This window comes from Morone saxatilis, unplaced genomic scaffold (genome assembly GCF_004916995.1).
Source record: "Morone saxatilis isolate NCDOM2014 unplaced genomic scaffold, NCSU_SB_2.0 Contig14, whole genome shotgun sequence".
Classification (NCBI taxonomy): Eukaryota; Metazoa; Chordata; class Actinopteri; family Moronidae; genus Morone; species Morone saxatilis.
In genome coordinates this window covers 2,271,839-2,284,249 of record NW_023339696.1, presented here as the reverse complement: position 1 = coordinate 2,284,249, position 12,411 = coordinate 2,271,839, and the positions used below count along the sequence as shown (strand labels likewise).

At 38.6% G+C, this 12,411-nt stretch overlaps 1 protein-coding gene across 1 annotated transcript; it reads right to left on the bottom strand.

Moving 5' to 3' along the window:
* Positions 1 to 6,315: 6,315 nt before the first annotated feature.
* Positions 6,316 to 10,300, bottom strand: LOC118323609 (T cell receptor beta chain MC.7.G5-like). The gene is made up of 3 exons (XM_035655619.1): positions 9,969 to 10,300; positions 8,269 to 8,714; positions 6,316 to 6,577 (listed from the first exon to the last, which is right to left on the bottom strand). The coding sequence occupies exons 1-3, from the start codon at positions 10,030 to 10,032 to the stop codon at positions 6,551 to 6,553; spliced, it is 537 nt and encodes a 178-aa protein (XP_035511512.1). The 5' UTR covers positions 10,033 to 10,300; the 3' UTR covers positions 6,316 to 6,550.
* Between the last annotated feature and the right edge of the window lie 2,111 nt (positions 10,301 to 12,411).

Genomic DNA, 12,411 nt, shown 5'->3' with positions numbered 1-12,411 from the left:
GAAAAAAGACTGTGGTTTGTAAGAGCAAAAATACTAGTGCTACTGTTGAGGTTGAGAGACCATTAGACATGTATATGACTGTGTGTAACCTTTACTGACCTTTTCAACTTTTACTGACTTTCTCCCCCACCTTAGATCTTAGTAAATGTCACCGTGCTACATTTTTGTACTTTATTCTCCTGTAATAGGTGAAAGGGCATATTCACATATCTGTCACACCAAGCTGAGATTCATTATGTTCAAAGCATTGAGAGACTTCCTCTCTTAGTCACACCATGTTACAATCTGCACTACAAATATGTGATTGTCTCTGTGCTTCTTTGTCAGACCTGCACCTGTATGAGCTCTGTCCTCTCAGCTAAAATAGGTTAACTCTGTTACTCTTATTATCCTGCTTTATTAAACAGACTAAAGACAACTGTTTCTTGTATCATTTATTTGTATACCTCTCTGTGTGGAAAAAACACGGGATTTACCCTCCAACAGATAGCTCTACAGTAGCCTGCACCAGTGTGTCCAACTTGGCAACTTTCTCGCTAGATTCAGCAACTTTTCAGACCCTCTTTGTGACTTCCTTTACAAAACGAGCAACAAATTAAGCGACTGGCTCAGTCCCTCCCTTGCACTGCATTTTTCTAGCACGAAGTTGCACCACTCATCAATGTCACACTTGGCCCAGACAGCCAATCAAATCACTTCCGGCCTGGGTTGATGTCATCTAGTCTGCTGGTAAGTGGGTTAGCTAGCTAGCTAGTTAGCTGTTTGACTGTGAGAGCGTTACGGAGCAGGGGTGTAGTCGGGTAAACCCTAGTAAACTCAGTTATTCACCTATAGTCGCATCTGTTTTTTCTCTAACACTCTTTGCCGAAGCGTTTCTGAAGCATGACGTTATTGAGACACTGAAACCTGAAGGGGAGGACGGTTCTTGTCACAGTAGAAACAAACTGTCTCTGTTTTAGGCAACAGGTTTTAAAGCTGAACAGAGCAGACTGAAAAGGATTAGAGGGAGATTTACCAAACAGTGACTGACTGACAGCAAGGATATTTCACAGTGGAGATTCTCTCCCAACAGAGAATGTCAGGAAGTGAAGGAAGTAAGGATGCATGTTAGCTAAATGGAAAGCACCAGTTGTTGCCCTGAGGCTTACCTATCTTTACATCCTTAATGTGATGTATTTTCGATTGAAGGAGGAAGTTGGGATGAGACAGCGAGGGATCCCGTTGACAGTTTATGGCAGTAAACGCACAGAAATGATAAGCTTCCCACACTCTGTATACAGCAGATACAACACACAATAGATAAAAAATACACATTAAGTAAAAATAGAAAAATAAGAATAAGAGTTATGTGTACACTATATACAGCTTTTATTAAACAGAGGTGTTTGATATGGAACATTACACAGGTCACAGCAGGAGGTAGTATAGAAATAAATTACATAGGACAGCAGTTTAATTTAAATGTATTATAGGCTATGGATAAAGGCATGGTAATATATTGTAGAGGTATAATATACAATGGGAATATTGAATATAAATATTGTAGTTTAATTATTTTATGAATTATGCATGACTGATCTTTTTATTTGTATTTATTTTATTTTATATTTTTAAAAATCTCAAGTACCCTGTGATGCTGTGATTTGTTTTTTGGCTGCTGGGAAGAATTAAATGGCCTCCCTGATCTGAACGTCTGTAACAACACAGAACACCATGATGGAACAGTGCAAGGCTCATCACACTCAGGTCAGTGACAGACTTGCTGTTTTCATCAGAGGCCAAATTCCAATTTCCTCCAGCCTTTTCCTGAAACTGCCCCTATAGCAGTGTCAATGAACTCAACAACTCCATTCAATACTTGCTGTTTTTGAAGGGGCAGGAGCAGCTTGTTTGTGCCTCATTTACTGCAATCATTGTTTTTACATTTTACCTTTGGTTTCAATGATTACATATAAGTCACATACATCACATCCAGTACGTACATGCATTGCTTTCTTGTGCGTGTGTAATTTGAACTTGGACCCCACAATGGTTTCCCTGGTATATTTTTTTAAACCTCCTTCCGCGCAGACAATGTCTCTCTATAAAAGTCATGTGACTTTCTCCTTTCATATGCCATCCTCTTTGGAAACACACGCCGCACAAAGACCTAAACCAATGTCCGTTTTTTCTTAGAAATATTAGGTGTATATATGTGTGTGTGTGTGTGTGTGGTGGGCATGAGTTAGTCAAACAGATTTTGGATTTTGTAACAAAGCAGCAGCAGGTGGACTTGGGCACAGACACAGAAGCAGAGTGTGTCAGTGGTGTACAGCTCTCAGCAGAAAGATGAGCTCCACCAAGGTACCTGTCTATCTGTCTGTCTGTCTGTCTGTCTGTCTGTCTGTCTGTCTGTCTGTCGTACCTGATCTTTCATTGGGATGGTTTTTGGTTTTTTTCTGTTACAGATACGTTCCTATTTTGTCATTGTGACAGTGTTGTTGTGTGTAACCAGTTTGGTTGTAGCAGATCCAGTGGGCCGGGTGAGTGAAGTTACCTTTGACCTTTATCCTTAAAGCTTTTCTACTGGCCCAACATAACCAACTCTCTCCTGACGCTCTCCGCAGATCCCCCGTCAGACAGCAGCCAGACAACAAGGTAGTGTGTGTATGAATGTGTGTGTTTGAGAGTGACTGTATAATATTGTGTATGAATTTAGGCACATGTGGAAACAGTCAAATGAACATCGTACTGTTTGGTGGATGATGCAGAGTCTTTTATCATTTGATTGAAACATGAATCTGTGTCCCAGGGGGCGTCGTTCTTTTTTTTGTTTCCTTCCAGGGTATCCTGAAAGATATCGAGTTCAACCCAATCATCTTCAATCAGGTGTTGGTGAACCAGGGCTCCGCCTACAACAATGACACGGGTGTGTTCACAGCACCGGTCGCTGGAATCTACCAGTTTGTGTTTGCTGCTCAGCTCTGCCGCGGAAACCACAACAACTTGTGGAACTTCATGCTCAATGTTGCCCAGAGGATGTCCTGCCATGCTCAGGTACACAAGACTGAACTAAACCTATAGTCACTGAAGCAAGAAATACTATAAAATACATGACAAAATATGGTAATCAAAAGTAAATAGGAACTGGAAGATGATACTACAGACATCGTCCACTCCTGTACCCAGGTTTCTGGGGGTGACACAACACTGAACACCTGCTACCTCATGGAGGAACTGAAGAAAGGTGACCAGGTGTGGGTAAGGCAGAATGTGGGGAGTTGCGCCTGGGCCAGCACTCACTCCAAAACCATCACCTTCTCTGGCGTCCTGTTGGCCAGTGAGGGTGTGTCAATGCTTGGGGGGAAGTATGGCTCCTATCCACTGGCCAGCCTGAGCCACAAAAGGGAGATGGTGTCCGGCTCTAAAGGCCAGAGTGCCGCTTGGTCTAATGTTGCCATCACTCTACTGCTCTGCTGTCTCCTCTGGGATTAATCATGGAACAGCTACTGTAGAAACATGGCAGTTCAACATGGCAGACTTCACAGAAGGTGGCCCTCACATAATCACATTCTCCTCTTTCACAATGTAGTGACATATATCTGCACATCTGTTTACTTAGTTTCAATTCTACTGTAAAAGCTAATGGTAAATACATATACTGTAGATACTGCTATCTGTTGTCTTTAGATCATTTTGATAATCACCTCAGCAATTAGTTGTTCCCAACCTGGGGGTCGCCAAAGCCTCATGCCTTCTTGATTTTACGGTGTGTACGGAAAGTAGGCCTGTATCTCAGCCTTTGGTTCACTTCTGTGAAACTCTTTGTATTTCATTGATATTATTCGTGTGTAATGAGCTCACCACAGGCACAGACCAAAGCCAGGGCTGTAACAGCACTGACTGTCCAGCAGATGGAGACACCTAACTAATAATGTCCATATACCCTGAGCTGGGACATGGGGTGTCATTCATGTGCTTCATGCATGCTCTAAGGGTAAAATTACTTGGTTAAAAGTAAATAATTAATTTCTTGTTCCCATGAGCTGTACAAACACCTTTTCTACATCACTTCCAACCTGAACACATCATCACATCACCAAAAGTAGGACTGTTTAAGTATTTGTATTTGAACCTACACACAGTATCAGTGCTGTGCCTCTGTGGGGCTCATTGACAGCACTCATGGATTGGTCAGGGTTAGCAGGAGTGCTAGAAATTGACAACAGGAAGTTTGTACAGATGCTCTTAGAACACTTTTATAATGGCATAACTTAGTCCACATTTTGACTCACTTGCTCATTCTTTTGAGTATCTCAATCTGTTGATTTAGTATCTCAGGATATTGATCATTTTGACTTTAACCCTAAAATGCTGTACTCGTTTTTTTGGTAGAACACATTATAAGCTGTGATATGTTGTTAGAAAACATGTTGGACCTGATTCTCTAGAATTTAATTTTGATATTTTTTTTGACTTTTCATTAATGGTAAATATAGTATTTCTAACAATAAAAAAAGAAAAAAAAAACAATACACCAATATTGCCATGGAATGCATATCTAATGTTACTCTGTCATTATCTCATTTAATCATTTTATGAATTTTTTGTAAATGTTTTTAATCAAAATACAGTCAGTGATCAGGTAAATCCAGGGTTATATTGTTGGTACACGTTCATAATTGAATTGAATTGAATTGGCGCTATACAAATAAAATTGAATTGAATTGAATCATAAACCTCACTGCGACCTCAGTGGATGGTGCAAGAGTATGGGAAAGACTTTTTGAAAAACAAGTCAACGTTTAAAGGACAAAAAGATGATCGCCCACCACGCAGTCTGAAGTGGCTCTACAAAGACAGAACTTCAGATTATATAATTATTTTGTTGTTTCGATTTGACTATTTGTTTTTTTATCATCTTTAAACTTAAAACTTTACACCTCGTCCATATAAAGAGAAGTGTGACATAAAGGTTTTAGAAAAGTGTTTTATTTCTCTTGAATAGAGAAAGAAAATATAGATATATTTGAACATGTATTGCAACATGTTTTCAATTAATAATATAATTAAAAACTTCCACTGGTAAGTCACAAACTAACAAACTTGCCTCAACAAAAAGATTGTTTAAAATAGTTAAAAATATATTTTCCTTTGGCAAATAGGCTTACATAATGGAGACTCTTGTGAGACTCTATTATTGATAGTTGCCTTCTTTCTGCATTATAGTGTAGACAGACACAACAAAGCTTATTTTAACTGCTGTATATTCTTTATGTGAGCAGCTGTTGGCTCGTACTGGAGCATCAGTTGACACAGAAGCATGTTGGTTGCAAACTCTTGCAGTGCGGCGGCTTGTTGCACAGACACAGGTGTTGCCTGCAAATGTTGCGGTGAAGTTGAGAACTGCACCGACGGGTTGCTCTACGACCACATCCTCTCCTCTGCTGTCGCTCTCAGCGCATCCGTGGGCCTTCACGCTCACCAACAACAGCCTCGACCTTCTTCTGTGCAGAGATGAGAACACTGACTTCCTGTTGATGTGGGATGTGAACATTTACTTCTTTACTGCAACATAAAGCAACATAGCAAATATATTATATTGACTGTGATAACAAATGTGGATCCATAGCAGCCGTACGTTATGTGCACAGTGGAAAAAGTAAATTCACTTCTACAAGGAGTTTTGAACTGGTTATGAAACAGTCTCAGTTTAACACTGATGCCTCAACTTTACATACATAAACAAACAAGACCACCAGTGAGAAGATTAGCTGTTTCTGTTCTAACAGTTATTCCTAATGTCTGCCATTGGGTCGAATTCCCCTTGAAATCAATGAAACGAGGCGGTAGAAACTTTTTGCTGCCAGAATCAACACAAAATTAAAACTCCTTGTAAGTTTAAATGTTTTTAAAATGGTAAAAATTGTAGATTTGATTGAATAATAGCTTTAAATGCCACCGTAGAGGCTTCTTTGATCAGCTTTACGTTTTGCTAATTGGAAAATGTCATTATTGCCAACCGCCCTGATTTTTTTTAGAGCCTGACTCAGTTGCTGTGAATGGAAACATGTCTGAATTCTAAGAAAACCAACAGATAAGTGAGCAGCTAAAAATACCTCCACTGAGTCTTTCAAGTCATGTAGGCAGAGATATGTGGCCAGTCTTCATAAATGTACAGAAACTGACATAAATTGCATGTTAACTGCCTTCAACAAGTAACTATGTGACTCCATCTGACAGGTGGGAAGATTAGTATGTGCTGTGTTGTCTTACAGTAAGTCTGATCTTTTCATACACACTTTCTAAAGAAATAATGACGCCAAACTGTGTGTCTTGTCTGCAAAACTTTTATTGAGAATAAAACTCAGCATGAAGTAGTTCACAAGCACAAACAGTATCAATCCACACTGGATATTGAATTATTCACATGGTTTTAAGTCAATAATAGTGCTATTAACACTACAGGAAGTTGCCCTAATTTGTGCATTATATGATTAGCAGAACTGAGCATCAAAAGCAGCGTGTTTATAGAAAGCAGGAGAATCAGCTGGTGTGTGCAGCTCAGCTCTCAGTTGTTCTGTTTTCCGGAAGACGCCTGTGGAGCACACAGAGAAGGACACATTTTCAGAGATTTGTTAAAAAAACAAAAAACAACTAAAAACACCATGATCTACTTAACTTGAGCTCATTTCAGTCTGAGTCACCTTTACATAAGCTAACATAGTGTATGCCATCAGTGAATACAGACAAAGAGAGATTAAACAAAGGTCTCGCTCTTAAGAGCTCTATGATAAACTCTGAGCTACTTCATCATCTCTCCTGCACAAAGAAATGTTTATTAAGCCACAAAACACTGTGAGTAAACTCATTTTAAGTCGATGAGAAGATTCTTCTCATTACAGATTAGTCTATATAGAACTGGGAAGAAATGTACTCAGAGGAAAAAGTACTCTCTTGGTTTCTACCGGCTATTTCTGAGCAAAGCTAACTGGAACTCTAAACTCTCTAGTCTGTTTCATCTGGATCCAACTGTCATGTGTGATATGCAGCAGTCTTGATGTTGGGAAGGCATGCAATGATGCAAGAAATAATGATACTGGGAAAATAATTACTCAAGTAAAGTACAGCTATCTGAAACCTACTTAAGTAGAGTAACAAACTATTTGTCCTTTGTTACTTTCCACCTCTGTGTTCATGAAGTCAATTTATGGTGGCCGTACAAAAGTCAGGACATTAATACCAGAGACCAGGGTTCACATGTTTATGGGGAAAAAAACCTTAAAGGTTTAAGGTTGGGGAAAGATTGTGGTTTTGATTGAATGTTAATTAAGTGAACATGTTCATAATCAGGTTCCTCTGGCTGATTGGTTGTTTTCATTCAGGCCCGGTGGATTCTTACAAATGCCATTAGGAGCACGAGAATGAGTCAGATGAACCTGAATTTTTCACAGATTATCCGTGTCATGTATTACAGTCAGGATATAGTGAAAGTTTTAGACATGACAAAAAGCTATTTCTATAAATATTTATTACTGCAGATTTAAAGTGACTTAAGACTCTTTCTCTATCATCAGCCAAATCATATGAGCTAAATGCACCTAAATGTAGCCATACAAACAGCTCAATCATATATTACTATAGCTGCTATGAATGTTTATTGTTAAGTATCTATGTCTTGTGACCTTGTGACTTATATTTATATTTATCACTGTGTTGGTAAAAAAATATTATCCACACATTTCCCCAGAAACTTTGATTGCTATCCAATAATAACCCACGTGTTATGTCATAAAGCCTCAACATTTACATAACACACACTTCTATCTGAGTGACACCACGTTTGATAAGGGCTTTAACTTACTATCTGGCCATGACCATTTCTTATGGCAAGTATAGAATTTCCACTGGGATTTCTTTGGAACATAGACAAAGCAGTGACTTGTGTAGTATGGACATTGTACACTCAAAACATATTTGACCTTAAAATGTTGACTTAAGTATTTCCATTACATTTTCCATGAAATTTTAGTACATAAGCGCAATGTAAAGGGTCAGCCACCTGCAGTGTTGGAGTGTGATGCCTATAGATAAACCTCCTTATTGGATCTAGTAAAGTTTATTTATATTTTATATCACTTTATTTCAGAATATTTACATTATATTGAATTTTTTGAATAAATGAACTTTTGATTTGTTATATTTCAGTTACATTTGACTCAAACTTTTGCTTTATGTTTATGAGTTCCAAGAATCATGTTTTTATGTATATGATCATTTTGGACGAACCTGAAGCCTCCACACCAGAAGCACCACAAAGGCTCCATAGAAGCTGCTCTTGGCGATCAAAATGGCGTAGGTCAGTTTGGCAGCGTTCGTGATCTTCAGATATTTTTCTGCCAAACAACCTTTAACACCTGCGACCCAGTCAGAACGGTACACTGTCTCGTTCCCATTGAAGAAGCTGACGGTGCAGTTGAAGTTCTTGCCCGGTGTCAACCACATTTTGAGCGGGACCCTCAGTCTGCTGGTGATGCTGTAATGTTCCCCTTCCAATCGGGCAGCGCTGTCGGTCGCCACGCCATCTGTGATGTCGTCCCCGTCAATCTGCCAGGACACGCTTACATGGTCTGGGTAGAAACGAGAGGCCACGCACACCAAGGTCTTCTTGTTTTTTTCTTTTTTTGAAGGAGGAAGAACTGTCACCGTCGGTGGGATGATGGTACGGTTGGATTCTGTAGGGACAAAGAAAACAAATCATTTGATGAGTCCAACATTTTGAGAAATTTTCTGAAAGTTAGATGAGAATTTTGATACCACTCCCATGCCTGTATGATAAATATGTAACTAGAGCCGGCTTAGCTTAGCATTAGGACAGGAAACATCTAGCCTCAATCGTTCTAAAGGTAACAAAATCTGCCCCCCAGCGCTAAAGCTCACCCATTAACACTTTATATACTATTAGTTTAATACCTAGGGTAAAAACATCCATACGAAAAATTGCTGTTTGCCATTTTTTTTTATGTGACAAACTACACTGCTAAAACAGAATCTCAAGAAATTTAAAAAGGCCTTGTTTTTGGAAAATGCATTTAATATTTTTTGTCTAAGAAGAAAAATATAATCTTGTCAAGCATGTTTTGCATTAGAAAGGTAATCTGGTTTTAAGGAAATATATATCTAACTGCTTCTTTATAAGATATTACAGCTCATATTGAGCTCGATTTAACCAGTAACAAGCTACAGCAATGGTTTGCATAATATCCGAGCAGAGGAACAAGATTATTTTCCTCAGTTTAACGGAAAGTAGTCTTGTCCCAGTGTTGGAAATAAAGCAGCTAAAGTTTTTCACTGTTTCAATAAAAAATGCTAAAAATAAGAATGCTTCTGGTGCCTTCATTGAAGACAAAGTCACTATTTTGCTTTTTTAATTCAGGTCCGTGCACAACTTGCTTACATTTTTGGCTTTTTTTTCTAGTTTTAAGACCCATTACAGTCTTCCAGTCGCTAGATTTCTATGCTAGTTTTATAGATTCTTTCCATGCAAAACTAGCTTACACCATTGGCAGATTATTATTATTATTATTATTATTTTGGCTCATTACAAGAAGTGTCATTATATTTAAGAATATTTGTCTTGTTTCTAGACGGGCTGATTCTGCAGTGTATTTTTCGGAAGTAAGCAGGATAAGTGCCGGAGCACAACGTAACACTCACAGAAAAAACTTTGAACAAACACTGAACAAAACACTTGTTATACAACTGTATGTATGTTAGTTTAATTTAATTTTAGGTTTGCCTAATTTGATTGAGCACAGAAGGCAACTATATTTTAAAGGACAGCCTCTGATGCTAGATTCATAGCATTTTAAATAGTTACAAATTCAAGTAATTGCAAATACATTTAAAGTTTCACAACCCCACATACTACAAAAAACCTCTGAGAAAATGTAAGAGGTTATCTATTGCTTGTAAAGTTATTTTCTTACCTAAGACTGTCAGTTTGGTTCCACCACCAAAGTAAGCAGGGTTGTAGTTGTCACACTGACACATGACTGTAGTAAAAACCGTTTAAGCTTTCAACACTAGCAGCTATTAACTGTCTTTTTACTCTTCATCACAGAAAACATAAAACAAGTGTATGGAAACTTCTCCAGATTCACGCTGCATAGCCAACATTTCCTCACAGTTTTAGAAAAATCTGCTCAATTTTAGAAAACAGGGTGTAACAACCTCAAATTGTACCTTGGAATTATACATTTTGGGATATTACAGAATACATCTGACTTTTAAATTCTATCTAATTTAATATTATATGTATTTTTACCTTACCTAAGACTGTAAGTTTGGTTCCAGTCCCAAAGTAAGCCTCCGACTGTACTCACAATCATTCACAGAGCTGATAAGAACTCACATTGAAAGCAATAATCCGGGCATAGAGCCAATTTTGTTATTTCCGCAGCAGTTTGCTGGAGAACAGGTTGGGACTGAAACAAAACTAACATGTGTTATAACATCTTCTAAAGAAACAATACTTAGAATAAATTTACTGCCACCACATAAAATCACCTAAAAGCCTGGAAGAGTCCACATATCGCACATTCTCCCATATAAACCAGCTGTGAAACATGCTCAGTTTGATTTGTCGTTGCACATTTTCTTACCTAAGACGGTCAGTTTAGTTCCAGCTCCAAAATAAGCCTCTCTGAGTTAACACGTAGCTCTCAGACCGTGACAAAACTGCTTCTTTCTCTGTGCTCCTTTTTGCTATTTATCCAACTTTGTCACACTCAGACATGAAGAAGCTTACACTGTGATATACTGCAGTTTGCACTAAATATAGTCACCCTGTACAGATCACCTTCTATACGTCAACATATGATATTAAGGTATTTTATGATAACTGAAGTCATTTTGAAGGCAGTTAGTGCATGAATTGTCACTTGCAAAGTGTCTGTCAGGCTTTGGAAGCTCTTAAAAACAGATCAAATCTGAACCATTGTTTGTGTTATTTTAATGAACTTAATGCTGATTTCTTACCTAAAACAGTTAATCTGGTTCCTCCGCCGAAGTGAGCCTCATAAGCACCAGCAGCACAGTGCACTTTAGCCGTGCTCAAATTAGCCTCTTACGGTTTATGCTTTTTTTCTTTAATACTTTAATTAAGAAAGAGTATGGGTCGTTTACTTGTAAACTTTGCTTTCGATTGCTTTCATTAAATTCCTAAAAGCAACATAGCTGTGCTACGGCCTGTTTAAGTTAGAGGGCAACTTTGTTTCTCTCAATGCAGCTAAAAGACCTGTGAGGATCACATACAGCACATTTGTCTTCACAGGTGAAGAATAAAGAAAAATATCTGGTGTCTTACTTACCAAGAACAGTCAGTTTTGTGCCCAGGCCAAAATAGGCTTCATTATTAGCACAGCATGATCGCTTGATATCAAAAAGCACTGAGCTGGACTGGAACTACAAAGGCCCAAGTATGGAAGGTTTAAGAAACTCCAGCTGTGGTGGACTCTGAAGAACCAGAACCAGACTATTTCAGGAGAACCAGAACCAGGCTCTTCTGAGAATCTAAAGAGATTCCATTCCACTAAAATACAACATTAAACAAAAACAAAAAAAACTAAAATGGCAACATTGGTTTTGTTTCCAGAGTATGATCAGTGCAAGTCAAAATCTTCCAGTCAGTTTGATAGTTTTTCCTTCATTAGCAATTAAAATAGACATTTTTTGTTGATGAATTGAAGTTGTGAGAGCTCTGACTTACCCAGAACAGTGAGTTTAGTTCCTTTTCCAAAGTAAGCTTCAGCTCCAGTGTCACACTGACTTCATCCTCTACCGAAAAGATACAAAACTGCCCATAACTGGTACCTGGAAACAGGCTAACAGTCCACGACATTACTGTAGTTTCAGAATAGTAAATGGGATGCACAACACTCAGGTTTGCTGGTTTTCTTTTAGAAGAGTGCACAAGACCCAAATACTGGATTGTTGTTTTACTTTATTATATTCCTCCACTGAAATTTCTGTTTGGTACATTCTCAGATAAGTGAGGCATCTTGCATGAATGAGAATATGGATGTTTCTATGTGTGCCAAGTGTCACGGGTAACTTGTAGCTTCTCACTCAGCTTGTTCAATGGAGGAGGTTTTTGTACGGCGGCTCAATGAGTTTGTATCACTGTGCCCCCCTGTCCCCACAGTGAAAAAGCATTATACAAAAACCTGCTGCTTCTTCTTTGCTCGTTTTGCCTCGCCTTCCCCCACCTGGCTTTTCCATATCTCAGCCTCCATCTCTCTGCGTCTGTCTGTGAGAGCAGCTGTGGGGCTTGCTCTGACTGACAGCTGAGGTGAGCTCCATGCAGCCTGACTGCTGCTATTTCTGTGCCAGCTAAGAAAAGAAGCAAATGAGGAAAAGAAAACCTTGTGT